We start from the raw sequence: 27,242 nt of genomic DNA, 5'->3' as shown, positions 1-27,242 counted from the left end.
ACAGGCAAAATTAAAAGCAGCACAGCTAAATTGTTTGTGAGGTTTCTGTCAACCAGCAGAATTGTAATTGTAGCTCTGGATTATAATACAATTAGGAACGGAGTGAATCATAAGTAATCCGATGTATTTACTTTTCACGTGGATCACCTCTAGATATAAAACTGTAAAAATTCTGTTCAAAAGGTGAACCTATGCTTAATGGCCCTTTTACATGGGCCACTGATCAGTTGAACATGCGTTTGTACGAATGCTCAGTCCCGATCATTGCAGCCCAAAAACCGGCCGCCTGTCGACAGCACATCTTCCTGAACAGGGGATAAGAATCATGACGTCACACATGGGGACGAACGATCGTAGTAACTATTGTTCCTCCCCATACTTCGCAATCATTGCTCCGTTTGAATGGAGCAAACAAGCACAGATCGACTATCCGCTGTATGGTCAATAGTTTAAGGTGCCAGTGTTAAACCACCTTTAGGGTTTGTTCACGTCAGCGTTAGAACCCCCTCAGCAGAAACGGTCGAAGGTTTCCGCCAAGTTAACCCCCGGAAAGGCCAACTGAAACCCTCAGCTTCCGTTACCCTCACCGTAGTGACAGGGTTCCGTTGTTTCGGACGGAATCAATAGCGCAGTCAACTGCGATATTGATTCTGTCAAAATGACGGAACCCTGTCACTACGGTGACATACGGAAACCATTAGCAATGTTTCCGTCACCATTGAGTTCAATGGTGAGGGAAACGGAAGCGGAGGTTTCCGTTTGCCTTTCCGTTGAGGGTTAACCCGACGGAACTCCTAAACGGAAGGGCAGTGGTGATGTGAACAGGCCCTAATATCTCAAGAATGGATACCTGCAGTAAATAGTCATGCCTTTGATAATTTGCATAAATAAAATGGTTTCCATTTACCTCTTTTTTTTTTTAACTCAATTTAAAGGTAGCAAGTGAATAAAATTGTAGTCATCAGTTGTAAAGAAGACAGTTGCAGATAATGCAAACTGAACTTTATAACAAATGCAGCCCTTCTAGAAACCAGAGCCAAGCAATGAGCAGTTCAGATAATATGCAGTCTTTGTTTCGGAGTCCAGAAGTAAGCGGTTAGTCTAAGGCACATCAAAGCCACGTGCATAAATTACAAAATGCATCGCTGTCAGACAAAAAGAAAAAACCAATTGGATCCTCACAATCTGCACATGACAGATTTAGTAACATTCTAATCCCTGAATGATCTAGGTATTTTACGGTAACATTACTATGATCTTTTCTTCTTTTATTAGGTTATCAGACAAGTTGGGTACAAGATATGCAGTGCAAACCTCACCGTTCAGCTTTCTGCACAGGCCTCTTAGGAGGTTACAGGAAACCTGAGGATTTTGGCAATGGACCAGTGCATTTTTTCCCTTGTTCTAGCTCATGCGCTGACAGTTGATTTTAAGGTTACCAATGGCTGTGACACAACTCAACTGTTCATTCCAATGCAGCATTCACGAGTATAATTCAGCATGGGTAAAAAGCAACAGTGGCACAGGAAGTAAAAAAATCCTATTTGTGAAAGTGATCTCCGTTCTGTTTGCACATTTGTTTCACAACCTAAATCTACAAAATTTCTCTCCAACCACCCAACACAAAAATAATTAGTTTACAAGCCAAATGGTCTGGAATTTTCTTCTGAACAGAGAAGGTATGCGTGGCTAGTCATTTAAAAGAACAGTAGTCCCGTGGCTTGCTGTATATACCAATATATATCCACAGAACAATAGAACTGGTGTGAAGGTGGGAGCACCAATGTTTGACTGCGGCAAATTCCTGCTGTATCACTACAAGATGAAGCCGGGGTTTGGAGGCAGCCGTTGGGGTTGTCTTTGAGGAAGAGCTGGGGGATACTGAGGTGGGTATGAAACCGGGTAGCCAAGCTGCGGCATCTGACCTGGAGGCGGATATCCTATCCGTGAGGGAACAGGAGGAAAAGGAGAGGATGCATATGGGAACCCAGGAGCAGGCTGCTGTGGTGCCATTGCAAAGGAAGTGGGATACATTCCAGGTTGCGCAGGTGGGGGTGGTGGAACAACTCTTCTAGGCATGACACTTGGAGGTGTATTAAAACCTGCTGAGTACGAGAGTGAAGGGGCTTGGACAACTTCAGGTGGTCTTGATTGTGGCTGCATAGAAACCTGAGGGAGTCTTTGCTCTTTCAACACCATCTCTTGAAGTTTCTCAATTTTCACACGCCGTAAATGTGCTAATTTGCGCTTTGATAAATATTCATCAATAAACGGATCCATCTGGACATCCCCATCAAGGAAGTTTTCAGCCATATTCTGTGAAAATTAAAAAACATCCAATTCATAAGTTTCCAATTCAAAATGTTTTATTGGTTTTAATACAAACATTTACAGAAACATTCAGAGAAAATGTGGTCTCATAATAAAAAATAAAAAAACCCATAACAAATAGGGCACAGCCCAAACAGAAGGGTAAGCATCACCACCCATGAAGAGCACACAGTACGCCAGCCTTCTGAGTAATAATAACGTGAAGGAACATTGCTTAAAAGTAAAGGAAAAGAATCATACAATAATTAGTCGACTTCCTACACATCCTAAAATGCGCTGGCTACATCATGTGAGCACAAACAGGAAGCAAAGACCCCTCAAAGTAGACACGAGAGAAAGAAAAAAAAGGGGGGGATAGAATAGGAGACAAACAAAGGCAAGGGGAAGACTAGGAAAGTTCATGGTGAACCTGGATTACAATTCCGGAAAAGCATGGGTATATAAGAATAAGAAAACGCTGCCATGCACCCAATAAATACCTGGGTGGAGCAAGCAAACTCTTCTGCACTTGTCTCCAGTCCCCCTCTCATATGAACTCTCATGAGGGAAGATAGGTACTGGGCCTCAAGCCACTACAGTATGGTATGTGGGAGAAGAGAGAAACAGAAGCCATTGAGACCAAGTATCCATATATCGTGCAGAGGCCGCCAGGGATTGAGCCAGGAGGAGTTCCATACGCTGTATCTGGGCAACCTTCTGAAACCATTCATCCAACAGTGGGGGAACTGCCGTCTTCCATTTGCGGGGGATAACCAATTTGGCCGCCTGAAGGAGGTGCCTAACCAGGGAGCGTTTGTAACTGAGTAATGGCATAGAGAACGCAAACAAAAGGGCCGCCTCGGGAGAACTGGGAACCGAGACCCCAGAGACTTCCAGTATTATTTTAAGTACCGCCTCCCAAAAACTCCGCCAAATATGAAACATAGATCTCCCAACGCCCCACATCGCCAACACGTGTCAGGTACCACTTATGTAGGGCAGAAGGTACCAGATACCACCTAGAAATTATTTTATAACTAGTTTCCTGGGCTTGTATGGCTATCGAGGTTTTCTGGGACAGGTAGAAAGATCGCCTCCATTGAGCGTCCGCAAATGTCAAGTTCAATTCAGTCTCCCAAGCCTTGCAGAAGAATGGGAGATGAGGGGATCGTTGGGCAAGGAGTAAATTTATAGAGTGTGGAAATGGCATGTGCAGGGGACCAGGTGGAAACACATAAGCGGTCAAAATCTGTAAGCGGTCGGTGGAGGGGAGCCTGGCGCTTAGTGGCACTATATAAATGTTGTAACTGGGAGTATTGAAATATGACACAGCGAAGGCATTTCAGCGGGGCAGATAGTGGTTAATGGGAGCAAAGAAGAGTCGGATAGAACCTGAGTGAAGTACATGGGATTGATGGAAGACCTACCCAGGAAGGAGAGACGTGCCTCCCCAGCAGGAAATGCTGGGTTGTCAGTAATAGGGGTCAGTGGTCCCAGCGGGTCGACAAGCGAGCCCCCTCTCCCAGAGGAACACAGCGTCAGGAGGGTATGGAAAACAACAAAGGAGTGAGGTCTCGGTCTGTTTCCATGTAGGGTCCATGGCAAAGTAGATGGGGTACGGGTACAGAGCTGTTGGGCTAACCGAACCCAGAGTTTAGAGTCATTATTGTGAAAGAAGTCAAGGACATGAGCATGAGTCGACGCCATATAATAAAAACAATCCAGCAGACCAACCCCACCCACGTCCCTAGGGCGAGTAAGAATGGTCCTACTCAAGCGGGGGCGACCCGTTGGCCAGATGAAGGATACAAAGCACTGTTGGATACGTAGCCAATAAGAGGATGGGATGAAGATGGGGATCGTCTGCAGGAGATACAACAATCTGGGGAGGAGTGACATTTTAATAATATTTATACGGCCAAATGAGAATTCCCTTTTATGCCACGAGGCGACATCTGCGCGGAATTTGCTAAATAAAGGGGCAAAGTTATTAGTAAACAGTTGGGATAGATCAGAGCTTAGGCGCACCCCTAAATAAGTTATCCCAATTCATAAGTTTATACATTTAGCAGTGGTCAGGGAACACAGAAATGGACACAGGACTAACCACCTCAGATTTTCCTATGTTGACCTCCCTATACTATATGTTCCTAAGGAAGTACTGCCTTCCCCTCCCACTTAAAATTGAACCTGAAGCAGAAATTAAAATTTACAAACAGGCTTACAGCAGTAATGTGGTCATATACATGAACTTTCTGTGCTATGTTTAGATATAACCAGCAAATCCTCCTAGTCTCCTACAGATTACAATCCTCAAACTTCACGTCCCCGTTTCCCTATTGAGATCATGATGGGCACACTAGGCGACCAATAGACATCATACAGCAAGGACCCCCAGATTGAATATGGAATCCAGGCAGGCAGAGGACAGCCTTTGCTAATATTTTAATGAGGATCCACAAGTCTCTAATAAGACTGGCCATACACTAGAGATTTCAGATGGCCGTCTCCTGAATGGTCGTTTCAAATTGATCTGTGAAGGTTGTCGTTCTGAACCACAACCCATGAATTAAACCGACAAATCAATGATCAATCTCGACCTACGGCCTGGTCTTATATTGATAAGATGCAGTTCTCCCATGTGGCACAAACAACTTTCCAAGTATGGCCACTGGCTGCAACCGACAACGATGGAAATTTTCTAACATGGCAGATCAACTTTTAACAGATATCTGCCTTTAACGTCTGTCATGAGAAGGTATCAAAAGTCAACAGAAAACGGTCTAAATCACCCTTTTAAGTCATAAAATTAAAGAAGCCTACTCCAAACAACAGTGCTGGTGAAGATCGTGTGAAGGTGCGACTCTTTATAATGTCGTCCATGATGATAAACTCTAAACTTCTTGAATACAGCCTTTAGCCATGCGTTGCACTTCAATACATTTATTATGATAATGTGGTGATTATACGTCTGAAAATTGACACTTCAGAGAGCTATAATCCAGTCACACCATTATCCGGTTAATCCAGTCGGCTAATCCTGCGCTGCAGAGTTGTTACAGCAGAGTCACGGCCACCCTCCTGGTCTGAGAAAACACCAGCCAAAATAGCGTTCACATCAAAATGTTGTCTTCTAAGCTTTGATTATCAGTTTCTGTATTTCTTTGTATTCATATAAATGATTTGCTGTTTAGGAGGTTAATTCTTTGGATGGTTTACTTTCATTTTAAAAAAAACCCTAACAATTTGAGGCAGCGAATTATGTAAAGATTTTAAATGAGATTTAGAGGCGGATGTTAATGCCACTCCTAGAAATTGCTGCTCCAATGAATTACATTACTATCAATGCAAACACTTTCAGTAAATCCATGTACCAGGCAAAGCTCATATAAAGTGGTTGCATAGTTGCCAACAGTCCAGAATTTGCCAGGACTGTCCTGAATTTACAGAGACAGCAACGGCCATATTCAATTGTATCTGCTTTCCGAGGACAATTAAATATTATGACAGAGCAGGAAACTATCCGCTCTTACCATTCTCATCTTTTTTGCTTGCTGTGTCCCCCTTGGTGCTGCTGATTTTCTTTGCTGCTAGGGGAGGGGATCTAAGTAGTATCAGTCTCCTTCCGGCACTATCTCCAGGGGGCGGACGGCGGCACTATCTCCAGGGGGCGGAGTGAGGCACCATCTACGCTGGTTTTTACACTAACCGTAGTGGTCAGCACAGATCACCTAGCCTTAGTGATAAAGTGAGACATGGAGAAACAGACATGGACAGAGACAGAGTGAGAGAGAGAGGGAGACTGGCCACCATAACAGCCAAACTAGTGCAGAAATGTTTTTGTTTATCTGTTAATTCTGTGAAGAGAGCCACGCCAATTAGCCATTCCCCATAAGACAAACCCACCAAAGAAGCCACGGACTAAGTGTCCTTAGAATTTTTTTTCAAGTGTTGGCAACTATGGGGTGGTAAAAGTGTAAAAAAGTGTCTATTTGTCCCCAGAAAAAGTAACACTTGTTCATGGTATTGCAGCTTGTGAAGTGTAATTCGTTATAAAAGGAAAATGCAAATCTATACTTCAAAGTTAAAACTTATAGTAAGTAAAGTCCTTCTCCTTAAACAAGGTTAAAGCCAATAGTAAGAACTGCAGCATATGATTTTTCATTTATAGCTGGAGGTACGCTTTAAGCCCAAAGACAAGAAAAGTAATTGAAAAAACGGTCAGCTCTCCTGGCATATAAACGAACAATTTACAATACAAGCATATTTTCTTAGAACTCTGCAGTTGTGCTGCTCCTTTGTTATTCCTCCTGGAAACGTACAAATAAATGGACTACTGGGTGTTACCCTTCCCCTTGCCAATAGGGCGTGTCTGACACCATTAACACTGATTGCAATGTACAGTAAGGCTATGTTCACACTGCAGTGTACGTTCCAGAATGTCCTTCTGGCATTAGCCAAGCAGGTGTATTTTTTTTTTCCTTTTAATTGTATAGGAAAGTGTAGTCTGCTTCATTTTCCTATACAGTGGGTAACTGCAAGAAAATGTATTCTGCACAGCATGCTTTTATTTTCTTTTTTAATATGGTGGCCTATGTTTATGTATGTACAGTGGCACATGTCAGGGCTTTATGTCCAACCTAGGATCTAAGGGTATATTCACATGCAGGAGATTTGTCGCTGAGAAAAGTTACCTCAGTCTCTTCCTCGATCTTGGCTCCTTCAGCCTGTAGAAGTGCTAATAATGTTTCCAGTGATGCATTAGCAGACTGCTGATCTGGAACAAAGAAATTATAGTACAAGTTAATCAGGAACTCTAGAGAAGCATATGCAAAAAAAAATAAAGGGTAAATATTATTTATTGAAGCCACCCAAGTATTACTTTGCATATTTGCATTAAAGCATAGCAGGATTCGTCACACATGCAGTGCTTTATTTCCGGTCAAATCTGACGGTCTCTATCATGCCATTTACATGACTTTCCCCCTTTAAACAAATCAGGCCACAAAAGGAGTGCCTCTGCTTTGCCAATACCAAATGTATGTCCTGATGCTAGCCATACATGAGTGATTTTGACGGTCATTCATGACTCATGGTCATTCAATGGTCAGGGTTGGACTGATCGTTCACTGCTTTTATCGGTCGCCGGGTCCAGTTTTCTATTGATGGGATGCAGAGCTGTTTGGCACAAATGACGCTCCAAGGATCACACCCAACAATGACCGAAAAAAATCCAACCTCGCAGACCAGCTTTCCCACAGATATCTGCCTTCTGTTGGTGTCTGTTACAAAAAGGTGCCACGGCAGAAAACGGTCTAAACTGGCCTTTCGGCTATCAAAAATCTTTAGCGTTTGGTCAGCTTAAGACCCCTGTACTTTGACTTAAAGGGTAAGCAAAGAAATTGCCACTTGATGAAGAATTCTGGCAATTCTTGATGCTTCTCCCTGAGCAGAGTCAGTATTCCAGTGACGTTATTTTATACCACTTTCTATTGAAATTTGTAAAACCCTTTAAGTTGTGTTCTGACACGCAACTGTAAAATACCCACAACGCTCACCTCCACTTCATTTCAGGCTCCCCTTCTCCCCCTGGAAGGTGTTGGTAAACAGAGGGGAAGGCGTTTTACAAATTTCAATGAAAAGCGGCCAACTGCTTTAAAGAATCATTTTCATACCAAAAGTCCAGAAATGCTGTTAACAGCGGTTTTAAAGTTATTTGCAGTGTTTCTAGTATATAAATAACTATTCTCATCTTTTTTTGCTTGCTGTGTCCCCCTTGGTGCTGCTGATATTCTTTGATTCTGATCAGATCCCCTCCCCTAGCAGCAGTCTCCTTCCCACAATGCAGTCCTTTCTTACTTTCCCTGCAGAAAGGCAACGTGGGATCCAGAGTAGTGAAAATATTTACTGTTTATCATCTACAGTATGCACTCCCTTAACTCCTTAAAAACACGGACAATTTTGGCCTTGAGGACAGAACAATTTTTTTGATATTTCCCTCTTTTGCATCCAGACGCTCATAACGTATTTTTTGTACGACGTAGTTGTAGGAGACTTTTTTGCGGGACGAGTTGTACTTTATGTAGGTACCATTTTTTGGAACAAATACATGATCGTTTAATTTCTATAAATTTTTATTTTGGCGAAGATGCAGAAGGAAGGAAAAAAAAAAAAAAAACAGTTCCGCGGCACTTTTATCATTTTATTTTTTTACACCATACACCGATCATAAATAATGTCATACATTTGTTGTACAGGCTGTTACGGTCGTGGCAATGCCAAATAGGTCTATATTATTTCAAATTTTGGGACATTAAAAAAGTTTATTCTAAAAAAAAAAAAAAAAAAAAAAAAAAGAGTATTTGTGAATTTTTTTAACTCTTTTTTTTTTAATGCAATAGAGGGATTTTTTCATTTTGATTTTATTTTTTAACTGTAAGGTACTGGCATAGATCTATATGCCTGTACATTATGGCATAACTCAGTATGTCCTAACAACAAGAAATATGGTCAGACCGGCCTGGGGTCCTTCAAGGGCTTTGATCGCGTCACAGGGATTTTCTGTGACGCGATCAAAGGGCAGTTCCCCCTTCTATTTACTTTGAATGCCACGATTAGCTTTGATCGCGGCATCCAAGGGGTTTCTCTTCTCTCCGTCGTTCGAGCAGGGCTGCGGCTGTGTATTACTGCAGTTAAACCGCTCATGATTGCTCGCGGACACTGGCTGTCACACAGGACGAGAATGCTTGTCCTAATGCGCCAAGTACCCGCCGCTCAGGACGAGTATTCTCATTCTGTGTCGGCAAGTGGTTAAAGGGGTTGTCTACTACCGGACAACTGATGACCTATCCACCGGATAGTTCATCAGTATATCATCGGTTCGGGCACCGGATGTTATTGCACATTATGCGATGTACGGAGCTGGAAGCAGTTGGCGCTGCACATTGCATAGCAGAACTGCAGCTCTGCTCCTATTCACTTGAATAGGAGCAGAGCTTCAGTACTGCAGCTCAGTCGCTATTCCGTGGCCAGAGCCATCTTCTTCCGGCATGTACGTCCGGTGCAGCTTAAAGGTGCGGGGTCCAGGTGACGGATCTACACCGATGATATACTGATGATCTATCCGGTGGCTAGGTCATCAGTTGTCCGGTAGTGGACAACCCCTTAAAGAACCAATGTAAAGGAAATAAAACAAAGGCTGAGAGGGAATACGCAGGATTTATATCTGCTTTCGGGATGCAGAGATTTACAGTCTTAAGGCTGAGAGGTCTCAGTTATACTGCTACTCTACTGCAGGGGCGCTACACCTTTCCTGATAAGCAGGCCAGAAAGCTATTACTATTGGCTGTTGTGCACTGAACAGAGGATCACTATGCAGAGAACTGGCTGTGGGGAGTGTGTCCAACCAGCACGCAGCTCATTAAGTAGATGGGCACATTGCTATACACTTGACAAAAGGTGGCACCACACTAAGTAAAATGTCATAACTCACTGGATCATTATTCAAACAGCACGTCAATATACATTGTTTTTTTATGATCTATACAATTCATTTGATATTTAAAAAGGTGGGAGAACACCCTTTAAAAAAAAAATAAAAAATTGTGTAAGGAAGTAGAATTTCTTTACACATTGAACATGGTTATCCTAAAACCACATGACAATTGCACTTCTGTATCTGATTTTACACATGTAAATACTTCAATACTATAGAATACATATTACAACACACTAGGAGTGGCAGCCACAGGTAATGCGATTATACTAAAAATGAATGGTGGATAATGGGCACTGCAAACAGGAGAAAGGTAATGTACAAAAAATATGGGAGATGTAAATTTTACCCAGCTTGGTCTTCTTTAACTGGTGCAATTCCATTAGTGACTGCAGTTCCTGGTATTTCTGGGTGAGGGTGGCCTTCAGGTTGTCCAGCTTAGGCTGGTAAAGCAGGTTTGCTTCTGCTAAACTCCTGTTTCCAGCAAGTGTCATTTCCTTGTTGAGCTGTACAGTCTGAGCCTACAAGATAAACAGCGACAATGTAAAGGCAGGGCTACTCACAATCCATACGAACCATGGTTATCCCACCCCTGCACAGGGCATGGGAAGATAGTCACAGGTTGTACACTGACCACTGGGCAAAGTACAGATTGTTATTTTTTATGATCAATATCTGAGCACAACTGGCTATGTGGTTCTATTACATATATGATTCCTGCAGCACTCCAGATATCTGTGAGAGATTTTATTCTGCGTGCGGAGGGAATCACTTACGTGAGGTCTCCTCCCCGGTTGTGTTGGCTCTACAACATGGTGAGCGGATCTAACTTTTCTTCTAAGCCATTTACTTATTGTCAGTTTTGTTCAGATATTAATCTGCACAAAAACGCACTACAGTGTGTCTTGCATGCAAATTAAATAATCAAATATATAAAAAAAAAAAGTTACAAAAAGTTTTGCTTTGGCGGGTCACTTGATATATGCACTGACACATTAAATGAAAGTTATCTTATTGCTTGAAAATATTACACAATTCAACCTTCCTGATGGAAGATGATCAATAGAGGTCTGCTAAAAGGTGATCAGTCCGTGTGGAGAATTTATCAGCTGCTGTACGCTAGTATTATAGCATTAAAAAGGCGCAAATTATGGCCAACGCTATATACAGTATGTGCAAATTTACTTTACGGTGTACGCAGACTCCGTAAAAAACCGAGCAAAGGCTTAGCGTAATGTGGCGGGGCCACCTGTGGCCCAACAAATTCACTATAATTTCCGACATGTCAAAAGTTTGATTGGTGGGGTCCGTGTGCCGAGACCCCCACGATCGTGGAAACGTGCAGGCAGAAGTGAAACCCTCATCCCACAGATGTTTTGATCGGACATGTCACTAAGACATTTCATGTCAAAAGTTTTCTGAAAGACAGTTAGGCTTTATTCAGATGGACAAGAGTCAAATCGGCCATGAAAACGTCCGGTTTTCATGAGCAATTTGCGCCCGTGTAGGACCCATTTTCATGGATCCCTCATAGACTTATCTATTAAGAAATACGTGAAAACGAACAATAGGACATATCCTATTTTAAAACAACGGGCGTGTGAATAGCCCACCAGAAATACACGCTGCCGTGTTTAAAAAAAAAAAAACGTTCGTCACTTTCGTCCGGCGTCTTTGTCTGGAGCAACTTCTCTTCTATGATGCAAATGCTGAAGCAACACCATAGACACAGGCCTCTACATACATAGGAAAAGTATGAAAATGTCGCTTCAGCAAGCCTGTATCCACAGATGAAACTGCCACGAACATGGTGCAGTTACTTCATAGATACTTGCCAGTTTCTCCACACCACATACTGTACTTTGAATAGAATGTTAAACCTTTAGACACCGTTCACATGTTCAGAATTTCATATGGATTCCAATGTTTGAGAGAAATCTGCGTGTCTGTATAGACATCGCAGAAATTCAGCTCAGAAATAAAATCTGCATCAATAAGTGACATGTTCACATGCGGATCTGCCGCACAACAAACTGCAAACCTTCTGCAGAAATACGAGATAAGCCTCTGATCTTTGCCGCTCATCCACGGGTCAGATTTGCCTATTGCCACCATTACTGAAATGCTGCTATAAAATGCAATCTATTTGCAACCACTCTTCCAAGTAGTAGAACTGCTCATGCATTTTGTTGATGAATGGCCTTCAGTACATTAGTTTGCAGCCACTCCTGGTTTTGGCTCACGAATACTGAAGTAAAAGGGTGGACTCACACGTGGCACATTTTGTTGCAGAAATTTCAGTTCTATTCGCCTAAATAGGTTCTGCAGCAGGTGCATAGATTTCTGTGATCTATAATAGCTGCTATCCTGACGGATTTAGCTTTTATTTTTTATAAAACCCAATTCAAAAGTAGTTCTAAATAAAATAATATTGATTTATTAAAGAAAAAAAAGTTGCCTTCAAAAGGTTTAAATAACCCCCTGAATGGTCAATGGGGCGTTTCTTTATTTCTAAATGGCATGGGGGTGTGTTACTTATCGCTCTGACACAGTCCAATCAGCTATGGACTGTGTGAGAGCAGCTTGTGCCATGTGATCTCTCTCGCGAGATCAGTCTTGTCGTTCTGCTCCCCCTCACGCATCCTAGCACATCTGATGTCTCCGCTCTCGAAAATACTCCCGCCGCCATGGAACAGAAGACTAGGAGAAGATCTACTCACCCATGCCCGTTCCCGCACTCATCTCAGACATCGCCGCTCCCAACAATACTGGATGTGAGTAGATCTACTCCTCGTCTTCTGTTCCGTGGCGGTGGGAGTATCGTCGAGAGCAGAGACATCGTAGATGTGCGCGGATGTGTGAGGAGGGAGCGTACGCTCCCTGCAGAACGACAAGACGGTGTGATCTCGCGAGAGAGATCACAAAGCACAAGCCGCTCTCACACAGTCCATAGCTGATTGGACAGTGTCAGAGCGATAAGTAACGCCCCCATGCCATTTAGAAATAAAGAAACGCCCCATTGGCAGTTCAGGGGGTTATTTAAACCTTTTAAAGGCAGCCTTTTTTTTTTGTCTTTGATAAATATAACGGCACAGATCCAAATAATTCAGGAGGATAGAAGAAAAAAAAATTAAAGTGAGACAAGGTCTGTGCAGCAGTGCCTATTACATGGTACGCTCAGCTGCATAAGTACAGGCAGGTGAAAGGTTCTCTTCAAGGAAAAAACGGTTTGAAAACAGGAAAGTAGGGATGTCACGCTACCAGAATTTGGACTTCGATACCGATACTTCGTTTAGTATTGCGATTTCGATACCAATTTCGATACTTTTGCCAACAGTAATAAAAAAAAAAATTCTTCCGTTTTCTGAGGTGAGGCGCGACGTGTGATGAATTTTGAACGCGCCTCACATTAATAGTAATTAATCCCATCATGTTTCTCAGTCATAATGGGTTAATGTGCGAGGTACATGATGGGGTTAATTACTATTAATGTGAGGCACATGGAGGTTAAATTCATCGCACCTCGCGCCTCACATTAATAAGTGAATGAAAGCCGTGTTTATTTAACTTTTTTACAGCGTACACATCATAAATGATGCAAAAAAATAGTTGTGCGCGCCATTACTGAATGTGTATGTTTTATGTATTGAGACTTATTTTAATGTTTATTGTAAAAAAGGTGAATGTGTATTTTTTTTTAAATTTAACAATACTTTGTTTTTACTTTATTTTTAAACTTTAATGTACTGACATATATCAGATATGGGCCAGTACATTACCCAGTGGACGGATAGTACACAGGCAGTTGTTAGGTCCTAACAACAGGAAATATGGTACGACAGCCCTGGGGTCCGTCAATAGACCCTGGGCTGTCTGCCCATATATGGTATGGCCCTCGATCGCGTCACAGGAATTCCCTGTGACGCGATCCAGGGGCATCCCCCCTTCTCACTTTCCCCTGAATGCTGTAGTCAGCTGTGATCGCAGCATTCAGGGGAATAACGGCGGAGAGGAGAGGTTTCTCTGATCTCCGCCGTTATAGAGCGGGGCTCCGGCTGTGTAATACAGCCATTGCCCCGCTCCTGACAGGAAGTGCGTGCGCGGTCAGCATGAGGTGATGCGGTCGGCGCTGCACTAATGAGCGGCGGTTCAGGCACCGGAGACAGAACATGGGGGTGTTTTGTAGCGCGCCCGCCATGTTCTGTCTCCAGTGCCGCCGCTCATTAGTGCAGCGCTGGCCGCATCCCATCATCCTGACCCCGCGAACTTATCATGACTGAGGAGCGGGGCTGTGGCTGAATTACACAGCCGCAGCCGCGCTCCCATACATTCATGTATTACTATACTGAGCTGTGCGGCTGCGCAGCTAAGTATCGAAATACAGGAAATAGCGGTATCGAACCGTTTAGGGATGCACAGTATCGAAACAGTATCGAAGTTTCGATGCACCGTGCATCCCTACAGGAAAGACGACAAATTCCGAGGTAGTTTGTTCAATGCATAATGATTACCCCCAAAAAATGAATCCTCCAAGTCCCCCATGCAAATGTATATGGGTACATTGTAGAACGCATGACGTCGCTGTAGCGCCAAAGCACAGAATAGAGCATGAAGTATTTAAAAAAATTCACAGTATGTTCTCAAATCATTGCAGATTTTTCCTCTGCTGCAAGAGACTGTAGGTTTTCTTAATCCTATTCATAGATATTGTAGGTTTTTAGTTTGGAAGCCGAAACAAAATACACAACACGTGAACATGGCCTAAGAAGCGGAGCTGGAAATGGAATGACTAACATATGACGTATTACCACAAGTTTCTAGTGGCTGCACCTACTTCTGGCATTAAGGTGACCGCTGAACCTTGATAGCTTTCAGATGATAAATAATGGAAAACAGAACACTTCGTTACACGTCAGCATGGAAAGAACTGTGCAAGCAATGACTGGACAGCAAGACAAACGAAGCCTAGTTAACAGGGCCATATACATCGTGGTGTAAACGGTCGTATGAATATCTGCTTTCCAAATTCTACTGGCTAAAAATCACTGTAAAATAAGTAATAAAAAAAAAATACAATTTTACAAAAACTCTGAAGTGATATTTTCCTTTTCGCTACTAGTTATAAACAAGCAATTAGAAACCTACAGCTACTGAAATACTGTATATCCAGAACACTTGACAGAAAACAGCACATAATACCTCCCAACAAGCTACCGTCTACATGGACAGATTGACGTTCGCAAAGCTTCCATAACCATAAAACTGCCATACTAGTGGCCTAGAAACAGCACGTTTCAGTTTTATGCCTCTACCCTACACAAATGACATCATAGACTGGGTTCTCATGTGACAGTCAAAATGCGGTTTTTTTGCAGCAAACCATGGCGAAAGTGCACTGTGATGCAACGTTATGAAAATCAAGACAAAATGGCGCGGTTTTGCCACGTAGTACAGAAAAGACAAAAAAGCATTTTACAGAAAAAAAAGGGAGAACCCATCTTTACAGGTTCAGCCATAACATTAAAACCACTGACAGGTGAAGTTAGTAACATTAATTCCCTTGTGACAATGGAACCTGTCAAGGGTTTGGAAATATTAGGCAGCACGTAAACGGTCAGTAATTGAAGTTGAAGTGTTGGAAGCAGGAAAAGTGGGCAATTGTCAGGATCTGAGGAACTTTAACAAGGGCCAAATAGACGATAATTAGACGACTGGGTCGGAGAATAGCCAAGACTGCAGGTCTTGAGGGGTGTCCCTGGGTATGCAGTGGTTAGTACCAACCAAAAGTGGGCCAAGGAAGGGCAACCGGTGAACCAGCGACAGGGTCCTGTGCAGCCAAGGCTCATTGATGTGCGTGGGCAGTGAAGTCTGGTCCAAACCCACATAAGAACTACTGTAGCAAACTGCTGAATAAGTTAAAGGGGTTGTCCACTAACGGACAACTGATTACCTATCCACCGGATAGGTAATCAGTATATGATCAGTGCAGGTCCGACACCCGGAATACGCACCCATCAGCTGCTCTGGCTGCCTGCGGGCACTGTAAGTTATTGCACAGTATGTCATTTATGGAGAGGGAAGCAGTTGGCTCTGTATATTGCATAGCGGCTGTGCTGCAGAACTGCAGCTCTGCTCCCACTTGAATAGGGGCAGAGCTGCAGTATTGCAGCTTAGCCGCTATTCCATGACCGGAGCCCGGAGGTAGCCGGAGCAGCTGATCGGTGCGGGGTCCGACCCACACCGATCATATACGATGACCTATCCAGTGGATAGGTCATCAGTTGTCCACTAGTGGACAACCCCTTTAATGCTTGCTATGATAGAAAGGTGTCAGAACACACAGTGCATCGCAGCTTGCTGTATATGGAGCTACGTAGCTGCTAACCGGTCAGAGTGCCCATGCTGACTCCTGTCCATGGGAGCACGAGAACGGACCGTGAAGAAACGGTAGAAGGTGGTCTGGTCTGGTGAATCATGTTTACTTTCACATGTGGACGGCCAGGTGTGTGTGTGCACGTCATTTACCTGGAGAAAAGAGGACACCCAGATGTACTATGGGAAGAAGTCAAGCCGGTGTAGGCAGTGTGATGCTCTCCAATGTCCTGCTGGGAAATCTTAGGTGCTGGTAATCATGTGGATGTAAATTTGAAACAGAACACCTACATAAACATTGTTGCAGACCACAAACACCCCTTCATGGCAAGAGTATTCCCTAATGGCAGTGGCCTTTTAAACAAGGATAATGAGGCCGGTCACTGCAAAAATTGTTCAGAAATGGTTTGAGGAACATCACAAAAAGTTCAATGTGTTGACGTGGCCTCCAAATTCCCCAGATTTCCATCTGACGGGCATCTCTGTGGGATGTGCTGGTAAAAAGTCTAATTCCTGGAGGTCTCACCTCGTAACATACAGGACTTAAAGGATCTGCTGCGAACGTCTTGCTGCCAGATACCATAGGACACCTTCAGAGATCTTGTGGAGTACATGCCTCGATTGGTCAGACCTTTTTTCTAGGTGCATGGGAGAACTACACAATAGGCAGATGGTTTTAAAGTTATGGCTCAATGGTGTATTGCTTGTGAGGTAAATTCAGATGCTTAAAGGGGTTATTCAGGTTAATAAAATGGATGGCCTATCCTTGGGATTGGCCATCAATATTAGATCGGTGGGGGTCCGACTGTCTGCATCCCCGATCGGCTGTTTAACCCCTTAAGGACACAGACAATTTGAGTTTGCATAGTTTTTTCCTTCCCGCCTTCCAAAAGCCATAACTTTTATTTCTTCGTCGACATAGCCATATGAGGCGAGCTGTAGTTTTCACAGATACCATTTTGGGGCACATATGACTTTTTAATCCATTTTTTTTGGAGCTAAGTTGACCAAAAAAACAGCAATTTGAACATTTTATATTAATTTTTTTACGGCGTTCACCGAGCAGGTTAAACAATGCTACATTGTGATAGTTTAGACTTTTACAAACGCGGCTATACCAGTTATGCTAACTTTTATTTATTTTTAAACATTGCTTTAGGGGAAAAATGGGAAGAGGGGGATTATTTGAACTTTTAATACAATTTTTTATTTTTTTTTGGTACATAAAAAAAACCAAAAACAAATTAACCGTTTACTTTTTTTTTTTATTAGTCCTTGACTAGAACCAGCGATCGTTGGATCGCTTGCATGATATACTGCAATACTAATGTATTGCAGTATATCGTGATTCTGACAATCTCCTTGAAAGCCTTACAAAGATGGCAGACCTGGGGGTCTTCATTAAGCCCCCAAGCTGCCATGACAACCATTTTCGCCGGCTGATCGTGTTGGGGGGGGGGGGGATTCTTCTCAAATATAGGGGTTTTTCAACCATAAATAGTGATGTCATATTGCTAAAATATGCCATCACTTCCTCAAGGGCGGGGAGAGGGGGGCTGACCGCCAGGACACTCTCCTACCTCAGAATAATCTTCATCACTTTTGCAGATTTTTTTTCTGCACAGCGATTCCTCTGGCAATCCGCTGTGCAGGGAACTACAACTGCACTTGTATGAAGTGGTGTAGCAGTTCCCTGCGCAACAGAAGGCTAGGCGCACCACTGTGCAGGAGACGTTCCAAAGGGATCTCAATCCTTTCATGTTTGGGTATCAGCTGGGGTCCAGATGTTGGACCCCCACAGATACGCCATAACATTTTAAGGTGGGAATACTCCTTTAATATCACCACACTAGGAAAGTGCACATAATGCAATTCCCTTCAGAGTATCAAATGAAAATTGAAGGTTTTTTTTGTTTGTAAGTTTGTGCAATATCAAAATAGGGCACGGCTGCCTGTGCTGAGTGATGATAGCGCGTTACTGAATCAGCAGTTATCATAGGGTCACAGAATGGATAAGACATTATGCAAAGGTCCACTTATTCTATCGATTGTAAATCACTTGGCTTTGCTGCTTTTAGTAGACTGTGGAATAGAATGCCAGTAACTGGCCTTTTGCCAAGTACGATTGTTTCATCTATGAGCTTACTATGGGTAAAATCAAGAAATCCATGCCTGTTCCAACCCTCTAAATACCACATTGGTCACCAAGAAACAAACCACATTAACACTACGCTACAACGCCAGTACAGAAATCCTCCAGATTACTAAAGTTAGAAAAAAAAAAAAAGTTATAATCGATTTAAAGGGTACCCGTCATTTTATTTGACTTTTCAGGATAAGCTGCCGTGTGTGTACCTGAAAAGCAGCACTATTTCTGGCCATTATAGGACTTTTTTTATTTTGCAATTTTTAGCAGTTTTCCCCTTTGCATGGTATATCTGTAGTTCGTATTTCTCTCTGAGCTGGGGGTGGAGACTGGCAGCCATACACAACACACAGTAAAAAGAGGAGAATCTGCTCCATGACCTCCTCTCACTCAGAAACAGCTCCAGGATCATGCAGGACAGAATAGACAAGTACTGACTTGTACTGATGTGAATAAAGTGCTTTGGTTGGGATAGCAGAACTACACACATAGAAACACTCTCTGATCTCCTTCACCCCTCCCCTCTCCATAGGCTTCCATAGACACGTGTAATTTGATACATGTGCGCTGCAGTCCGACTCCAGACGGCTAGAGCTGAATTTGAGTGAAAGTCAATTTAACAGAGGGAGGGGGAGCTCCTGCCATAAAAGAGCACACGGGAAGGTGTCCGTCGGCCATAGAAATGAATGGGCCCGTAATTACGTTCCGTAATTACGGGCGATTTTATGGTCGTGTACATGGGGCCTTAGGCCGGGTTCCCACGTAGCGTGAACTATGCGGAATTTCCGCAACAGAGTTCTGTGTGGAAATTCCGCAGCATTAACAGAAGCAGCAAAGTGAATGAGATTTTAAAAATCTCATGCCCACGCTGCGGGGGAAAAAAAAACACAGCGTAATAGTTCATAAATTGACCTGCGGTGCAGAATTTAAATCCACAGCACGTCAATTTATGCTGCGTTTTCGTTGGTTTTCTGTTGCGGGTTTTCCCCATTGAATTCAATGGGGATGCAATACCCACAACAGTAAGCCAAGTGTTGCGACAGAAAAAAAATAAAAATAAAAATTCACACTTACCCAGAAACTCCCTGCTTCTTCCTGCAGTCTGGCCTCGTGTGTTGACGTTTCATACCATGTGACCGCTGCAGCCAATCACAGGCTGTAGCGATCAAATGGCCTGCAACGTCATCTTAGGAGGCCGGACTACGCACAGGGCGTAATTTTTTTTTCCTTTTTCCAGCGCTGCTTTCCGCAGTGGAAATTCCGTCCGAAAAACCACACCACAATGCGATGCACTTTTTCTAACGGAAGGTGCTGCGGGTTTCAGGTTGGATATGGTGCACAGTTTTTACGCAGCTTATCTGACCTGTGGGAACACACACAAAGATACGCTGCGGATTTCCTGCATCAGAATATCTGCAGCGGAATCTAAAACAAAAAAAAACGGTCACAGAAATCTACAGCAAATAGTGCAGTTTTGCAGAGCATATTGCTGCGGAAACGCTGTGGTTTTACCTGCAGATTTAGTGTTAAACATTGATTATAGCAAAGTGTATGTGCACCTGCGGATTTCCTACGTTTCCGCTCTAAAAAATGCTCCCCATTGAAGTCTATGAGCCAAACATGCAGCATCTCCGCATAAACTGAAATCAGACCACAGAACACTTTCCAAACGACTTTTCTGCATTTTTTTCCGCAGCGTGTGGTGAGATTTTCTAAATCTCATCCACTTTGCTGCTACTGTAAATGCTGTGGAATCTCTACACAGAATTCTGGTGTAGAAATTCTGCAGCGTTTATGCGACGGTGGAACCCATTCTTACAGCGCAGCAGGGAAAACAAGGCAACAACACATCTGAAATCAATTGATGGGCGCCCTTTTATTTCTAAGGATGTCAGAGGTCTACACCATTGCTTCTCTAGCTAGAAGGTCGGGCTCACTGGTGAGGAGCCCCCAGATGTTAGTGAGGTGCAGATGGGGAGGTTGTTTTGAAGAGAAAGGGATTACGGTATATGCTGCTCAGGACTTTCTCTGGCTGCACCCATCTCTGGTCTTCCTACATAACGGACTCCTCTTGGGCTTATTTCAACGTTCTACTGGGCATAGGAGACAAATTTTATTATAAATAGAGTTCATTTTCTCAAATCTGAGACTTTGACTACACTGCGACTTCAGCGGAAGTCATCCCCGTCCTAAAAGGGAGAGAGCTTTTATCATTAAATGAGAGGACATTTCTACGTTTTCATATATATATATATATATATATATATATATATATATATATATATATATATTTTTTTTTTTTTTTTTTTTTTTTTGGTTTCCTAATACTTCATGGAGGTTTCCCAGTAAGTGTTAGGTCATCTTTAATATTGTCTATACAAGCTGATCTCCGTGAATGAGGCTGCAGAAAGAAGTAGCGCTTGTTTACTACAAAACTTCAAGAACACTTTCAGAATGAGTAAAGTAGACCCACTGCTCCCTTTCCCCCGATCCACTATGCAATACAGATCCATGGACCCACTGCTCCCTTTCCCCCGATCCACTATGCAATACAGATCCATGGACCCACTGCTCCCTTTCCCCCCGATCCACTATGCAATACAGATCCATGGACCCACTGCTCCCTTTCCCCCCGATCCACTATGCAATACAGATCCATGGACCCACTGCTCCCTTTCAGCTAATTCTCCTGCTATCTGGTTAAAATGCAGAGGAAAGCAGCTAAAAGTGAGCAGAGCGCAGCCAGTGTTAAAAGGGTTGGCCAGTCTATAAAAATTGATGGCCTATCCTCAGGACTAAGGAAGGATTCACACGACAGGGTCCCGCCCGAGCCCGAGTGTCGGCCGGTAAAATCGTCCATTTTGCCCGGCCGGTTTGCATAAGGGTATGTGCACACACACTAATTACGTCCGTAATTGACGGACGTATTTCGGCCGCAAGTACCGGACCGAACACAGTGCAGGGAGCCGGGCTCCTAGCATCATACTTATGTACGACGCTAGGAGTCCCTGCCTCGCTGCAGGACAACTGTCCCGTACTGTAATCATGTTTTCAGTACGGGACAGTTGTCCTGCAGCGAGGCAGGGACTCCTAGCATCGTACGTAAGTATGATGCTAGGAGCCCGGCTCCCTGCACTGTGTTCGGTCCGGTACTTGCGGCCGAAATATGTCCGTCAATTACCGACGTAATTAGTGTGTGCGCACATACCCCAAGTTTTGCATCCGTTCCGGGCCGGGCAGATCTTGACAGTGACATCAGCGGCAACTCCTGAAGGGGAATCCCCATGTGTCCGGGGATTCCGCTTCAGGAGTTTCCCCTGATGTCACTGCCCAGATATGGACAGAGACATCAAGCGCTCTGTCCAGGAGCGGAATCCCCGAAAACACGGGGATTCCGCTCCTTCAAGGAGCTAAAGTGGGGCTAGCACATAGCAGAGCAGGGAGATACATCGCCGGGCCAGGGCGCTTTTAAAACAAGCAGGGGAAGGGAGCCAGCGCAGCGCTCCCTCCACCTGCTGTACACCCCGGCCCTGCCACACAGTGTACAGCATACAGCATACAGCCATTCGTCCGAATGGCATCAACTCCTCCTCCTCACATGCACTCTGCGCTGTGAGGAGGAGATAGAGCGCAAGCGCCGGAAAACCCGGCCATCACTCGGGACACATTCCGATGATGGCCGTGTATTACCCGGCCCCATAGACTTCTATGGGAGCCGGGCGGCCGGGTACCCAGCCGAAAATAGAGCATGTCCTATTTTTTGACGGCCGTCAAAAAATCGGTCGTGTCAATAGCCCCATTAGGGGTCTATTATTCCTAATGCAGCCGGGTGCCGGCCGATTTATGAACGGCCGGCACCCGGCCGGGAAACCCTGTCGTGTGAATGAGGCCTAAGCCCCGACCGATCAGATATTGATGGCCTATCCTGAGGATTGACAATAAATTTTTTAGGGACCACACAACCCCTTTAAGATTATTATGCACAGCAATCTGTAATGCCCACTGCTTATTTTTTCCCCTTCTCTATTTTCTTTTTGAGTATAAAAAAAGCTAGTCCAGTGAAGTTCCCCTTTAAAGGCATGGTGTCGCCCCAAAAACATGTTTTTTTTTTAAAATTTAAACATTTAGTGTGTGGGTGATAAAACATTGTTCAAATTTTTTTTATTTTTTTCGCGAGTCAGGAAATATTATAAATTTTTTCAAATTTATAATACTACCCATTTTTGGTCACTAGATGGAGCTGTTTGGAGCTAGTTCCCAAAATTGCAGCATTGCAACATTGGGTTAAAAGCTATCGCTCTAGTGAGCGCTCAGCATCCCCCCCTCCTTTATCCTGGCTAGTGCCGGGATAAACGAGGGGTTTGAAAGGTTTAACCTGCTACACTGTGCGTCGCCATTTTTTGAGGTAACCCACAGTGTAGTAGGTTTACATGCAGTAGTAAACACACACAAACACTAACATACATTGAAATCGCTTACCTGCTCCTGCCGCCGCGGCCCGTCCGCTCCCTTTGCTGCCGCTGTTCCATGTGCACTTGTCCGGAAGCCGCGACCGGAAGTAGTGATATTACTGTCCAGCCGCGACTTCCGGTCCACAGGAAAATGGCGCCGGACGGCGCCAATTTCGAATAGGACTGTGTGGGAGCGGCGCATGCGCAGTTCCCACACAGACGCCGTACACGGCAGTCAATGGGACGGGAGCCGTTCGCAGTCCCTATGGGACTGTGGCTGCCGTATTCCATGTCTGTGTGTGTCGTTAATCGACACACACAGAAATGGAACAAAAAATGGCAGCCCCCATAGGGAAAAAAAAGTGTGAAAAAAAGAAACAGTAAAACACAAACACACAAATGAAAATAAACGTTTATATTAAGGCACTAACATCTTTAACATATTAATAAAATATTTGTGATGACACTGTTCCTTTAAGTTGACCACACATGCCTTGATTTTCAGAATTCTTGTTGAAGAAATTAAGTTACGTATGAGGGGGAGGTTTACAAGAGCAGCCAATGATCAGAAGCTATTAAACAGGAATATTGCCATGTTAAACATACACAGCATATCCAGTCTAAGCGAGTTACGGAAAGAGTAGCGCCTGTCACAAGAACCCTGTTCTCAATAGTGGAGGCTCCTATCGTATACCCTGTGGATATGCAGAAATGTCTAAGATGGGTATACCACTTTAAGGCTATTTTCACATGGCATTATTTTGCATTAGTATTTGGAAACTAAATCCAGAAATGGAAAATTAACACAAAAATTAGAATGGAAAGATTTACACCTCTTCCATGTTATGGACCCACTCCTAGTTTGGATTTCCAAATTTAGATGCAAAACACTGCCGTGTGAAAGAGACCTAAAACAATGGTTTTATACCCGCCGCACACAGGAAATGTATATGACAGTCACCAAGGTACTCAGCGTAAACACAGAAGGTAATGACAAGACAAGCAAAGTAAATGCACGACACTATAGAAAAAAACTAGCAGTAATGTTATTCAAAGTCATTAAATATTAAGAGAAAAACAACAAGTCTGCCACAGTAATAGTAAAGCAGATTATAACAAAAGTTCATTAGATAGAGTGGCTGCCAAACCTGCACCAGCAGCTGCCTGAGCCAGCCGGGCAGCATGTGATCCTCGTATGATTACCGGCTATGTAAACCTTTGAAAGGCAAACATTTTTATTTTGTTTTTTGTGTAACTTTGTAACTACTTTTTACCTTTTCAGATACAGCTGCTCTGTATTCTCTATGTAGAACAGCTGTATGCGGCGCTATTCACTGAATCGGTTAGTCCCACGGACCTGACTGGTTCAGTGACAACGGGTCAGACATGCAGGATCCACTTGTAAACTATCACACGGACTTAGATGTGATAGATTACAGGTGGATCCTGCATGTCTGACCCGTTGTCACTGAACCAGTCAGGTCCGTGGGACTAAAAGATTCAGTGAATAGCGCCGCATACAGCTGCTCTGCATAAAGAATACAGAGCAGCTGTATCTAAAAAAGTAGTTACAAAGTAACACAAAGAACACAAGGATATACCTTTTTATTAAAAAAAATAAGTTTGCCTTTCAAAGGTTTACATAGCCGTTAAGTAATGGTGGATCAGTACTAGCAGGCGAGAGTGCCCCCCCCCCTTTATATAGTTACCAGTCTAAATCATAACTGTTCAGATACACCAACAATAATAAAAGATTTGAGTAATGTGTATGCGCTAGGCACACGTTCTTTATTATGTCATTAGTTCCTAGGGAGCGGAATAGAAGCACGGTCATTACTGGTTCAACTGGAGCAATAAGAGTTCTTCCGCAAGCCGCGTGAAAGACGGTCAGAACTGGACTTGTTGCCCACAGAAATTAATTTGCTCAGGAAAAAGAAGTTAAATAGATATAGAAATTAAAATAGAAGTTTATGGAGAAAGATTTCCTTTTCTCACCGTTCGGAATGTGATATGGGTCAGGACAGGATAAGAGAAGGTTATCAGGCCAATTTTACACCTAAATCCTGAAAGAGTCCACTAACATTCTGCCAGCAATGCACGTGGTATTTTATACCCCATTCACATGCTCGAGAAAATATCCACGCGGTATAATGAATGTAAACGTTAAAGGCCACAGCATGTTCAGATAGTTCGATAAATAAAACGTGGATTAGGTCCGATGACTCAAGCTGGATTCACACGAGCATGTCCGGTCCGTAAAGGACGGAACGTATTTCGGCCGCAAGTCCCGGACCGAACACACTGCAGGGAGCTGGGCTCCTAGCATCATAGTGATGTACGACGCTAGGAGTCCCTGCCGGACAACTGTCCTGTACGGTAATCATGTTTTCAGTACGGGACAGTTGTTCCACGGAGAGGCAGGGACTCCTAGCGTCGTACATAACTATGATTCTAGGAGCCCGGCTCCCTGCACTGTGTTCGGTCCGGTACTTGTGCCCGAAATACGTTCTGTCCTTTACGGACCGAACATGCTCGTGTGAATCCAGCCTTGCAATCCACGGCAGAAATCAGAGTATTCTGTGAACATGGTGGAAGTATTGCTAGTAATTTTGTGTATGGTTACTGCTGTTAAGACACCGAACACAATTTTTGTGGTCTTTTATGGAGGGGAGAGGGTATAAAATGCATAAATTTGTGCCAATTTACCAGACTTAAAATAGATATAAAATCCTAGTGTAGAAGAAAAGAAGAAGAAGATAGAACTTAAAGTAGCTGGTAATCATCGAAAAAGGGCGACACGACTCATCATCACGTTTCAGGCGTGCCTTCCGATGACATAAGCAGAACATGACAATGGGAACAATGTCAACAGACCGGTTCTGAAAGTTGTCAATATGATGCAAATGGGTCCGTGTCAACACACAGAATCCATGAAAATTAACCAGATATTACGCCATCTGCTTATTCACTTCTATTCCCAACATACAAGTAGACACAGGCTGGGTGTGTAAATTCTAGATTACAACTAAAGCCGGTACTGCACAATTTTGCTTTTAACATGGCATAACAATAATGATTGTATGAAAGTGTCAGCACCAGGGCCAGTGTCAGCACCAGGCAAACTTGGGACCACTAGGCTTCAGGGACCAAAGGTGATATGGTAAAAGTGCTCTATGCTTTTCAAGGGCATAAGGGGAGGGGCACTCAAGGACCCACATACACCTGGAGCCAACTCAAGAACAGTCAGTGGTCGAAGCCATGGCCAGGATGGCACGACACGTCAAATAACAAAGTGGACAAATCATATGTATGTATGGATGCATGTATGTAGACAGAACGATCAGAGAAAATAAAAAACTTTGGGCAAAGGGACAACCCTTCTGATGTGGGCAAAAAAAAAAACTCTGAATGCAAACAAATTGAAGAAAGCTAACAGGTCTCCTAAACCGTCACCATTGCTCCTGCAGACCAGACAGTGACTACACCGGTCCCCACAGGCGCAAGGTCCAGCACAGTGTCCTGCAGCGCCTGCCAGGCAACAACCTCAGCCGCAGTTTGCGGTAATGCTGCAGCGGAGATCAGTATATAATAATAATACCTAGGAAATGCTCACAGAACAACTTCTGTGGTAAAATGACTGCGCTACTGCATAGCAAAAGCTCAACCACCATTTTTACATGCTCTTTCCCCATTGAGATCCATTTGGGGGGGGGGGGGGGGGGGAATTATACATGGAGACTATGAAAAAAAAAAACACCAAACAAAAACCATTGGGTGAAAGCTCCGGTTTTCAGAGGAAGGCAGTGTTAGTAAAGAGGTGTAATAATAGGAGTAGACGGTGTCACGGGTCAGTGACAGATGTAATGTAGAAGTGACATACAGGTCTAGCACTATGACCCATGTAACCCCTGAGGAGCATTGCAGTCAGTCAGGACGGCGTCTAGCTATATAATAACATGTACAGAACACAGATCCTTACAAGGTGTACTTATATATAGCGATGTATACTTATATAGGCATCTATAGGGCAATGCCGCCTCAGGGGGTCACACAAGCAATAGGGGGGGGGGGGCAGAACAATGAGACAAGAACAAAAAACCCACAGCAGCATGGGGGGGGGGGGGGGGCTCCACATCAATCCCTAACCCCCACAGAACTCCACATTTGCCAAGCTCCAGACACCCACCTCGTCCATCTCTTGCGCCATATGAACTAGCTTTGCGTCATCTTCCAAAACCTCATTGAGCTGACTAAGGGAGAAATGGTTGAATTTGCTGCTATCGACAGCCATTGTTTCCCGTCCCGGAGCGGCTCCTGGGATAGCTGTGCTTTGGCGGCGGCCTGGCTGTCCCCGGTCCCGTCACTCCGCGTTGGCCGCCTAGAATGGCGACGTCTCCAGCGACCCTCCCCTAGCCACGCCCACAGCAGGAAAGGGCGTGGGCAAAACTGGGAGCTGTCAGCGGCGGGG

At 43.9% G+C, this 27,242-nt stretch overlaps 1 protein-coding gene across 1 annotated transcript; it reads right to left on the bottom strand.

Moving 5' to 3' along the window:
* Nucleotides 1-985: 985 nt before the first annotated feature.
* On the bottom strand, nucleotides 986-27,242 carry VPS37B (VPS37B subunit of ESCRT-I). Its single transcript, XM_075834108.1, has 4 exons — nucleotides 26,961-27,242; nucleotides 10,155-10,326; nucleotides 7,005-7,087; nucleotides 986-2,316 (listed from the first exon to the last, which is right to left on the bottom strand). The coding sequence occupies exons 1-4, from the start codon at nucleotides 27,063-27,065 to the stop codon at nucleotides 1,816-1,818; spliced, it is 861 nt and encodes a 286-aa protein (XP_075690223.1). The 5' UTR covers nucleotides 27,066-27,242; the 3' UTR covers nucleotides 986-1,815.

Source organism: Rhinoderma darwinii, chromosome 1 (genome assembly GCF_050947455.1).
Source record: "Rhinoderma darwinii isolate aRhiDar2 chromosome 1, aRhiDar2.hap1, whole genome shotgun sequence".
In the NCBI taxonomy this organism is placed as follows: domain Eukaryota; kingdom Metazoa; phylum Chordata; class Amphibia; order Anura; family Rhinodermatidae; genus Rhinoderma; species Rhinoderma darwinii.
Note: the sequence above shows the minus strand (reverse complement) of the source record. Positions and strands in the feature narration are given on the sequence as shown.

Coding starts and splice junctions, on each gene's coding strand:
- VPS37B (XM_075834108.1), bottom strand. CDS start 27,065: ATGGCTGTCGATAGCAGCAAATTCAACCATTTCTCCCTTAGTCAGCTC. Junction 10,327..26,960: donor TGGCGCAAGAGATGGACGAG/GTGGGTGTCTGG, acceptor TTTATCTTGTAG/GCTCAGACTGTACAGCTCAA. Junction 2,317..7,004: donor AGATCGAGGAAGAGACTGAG/GTAACTTTTCTC, acceptor TAATTTTCACAG/AATATGGCTGAAAACTTCCT.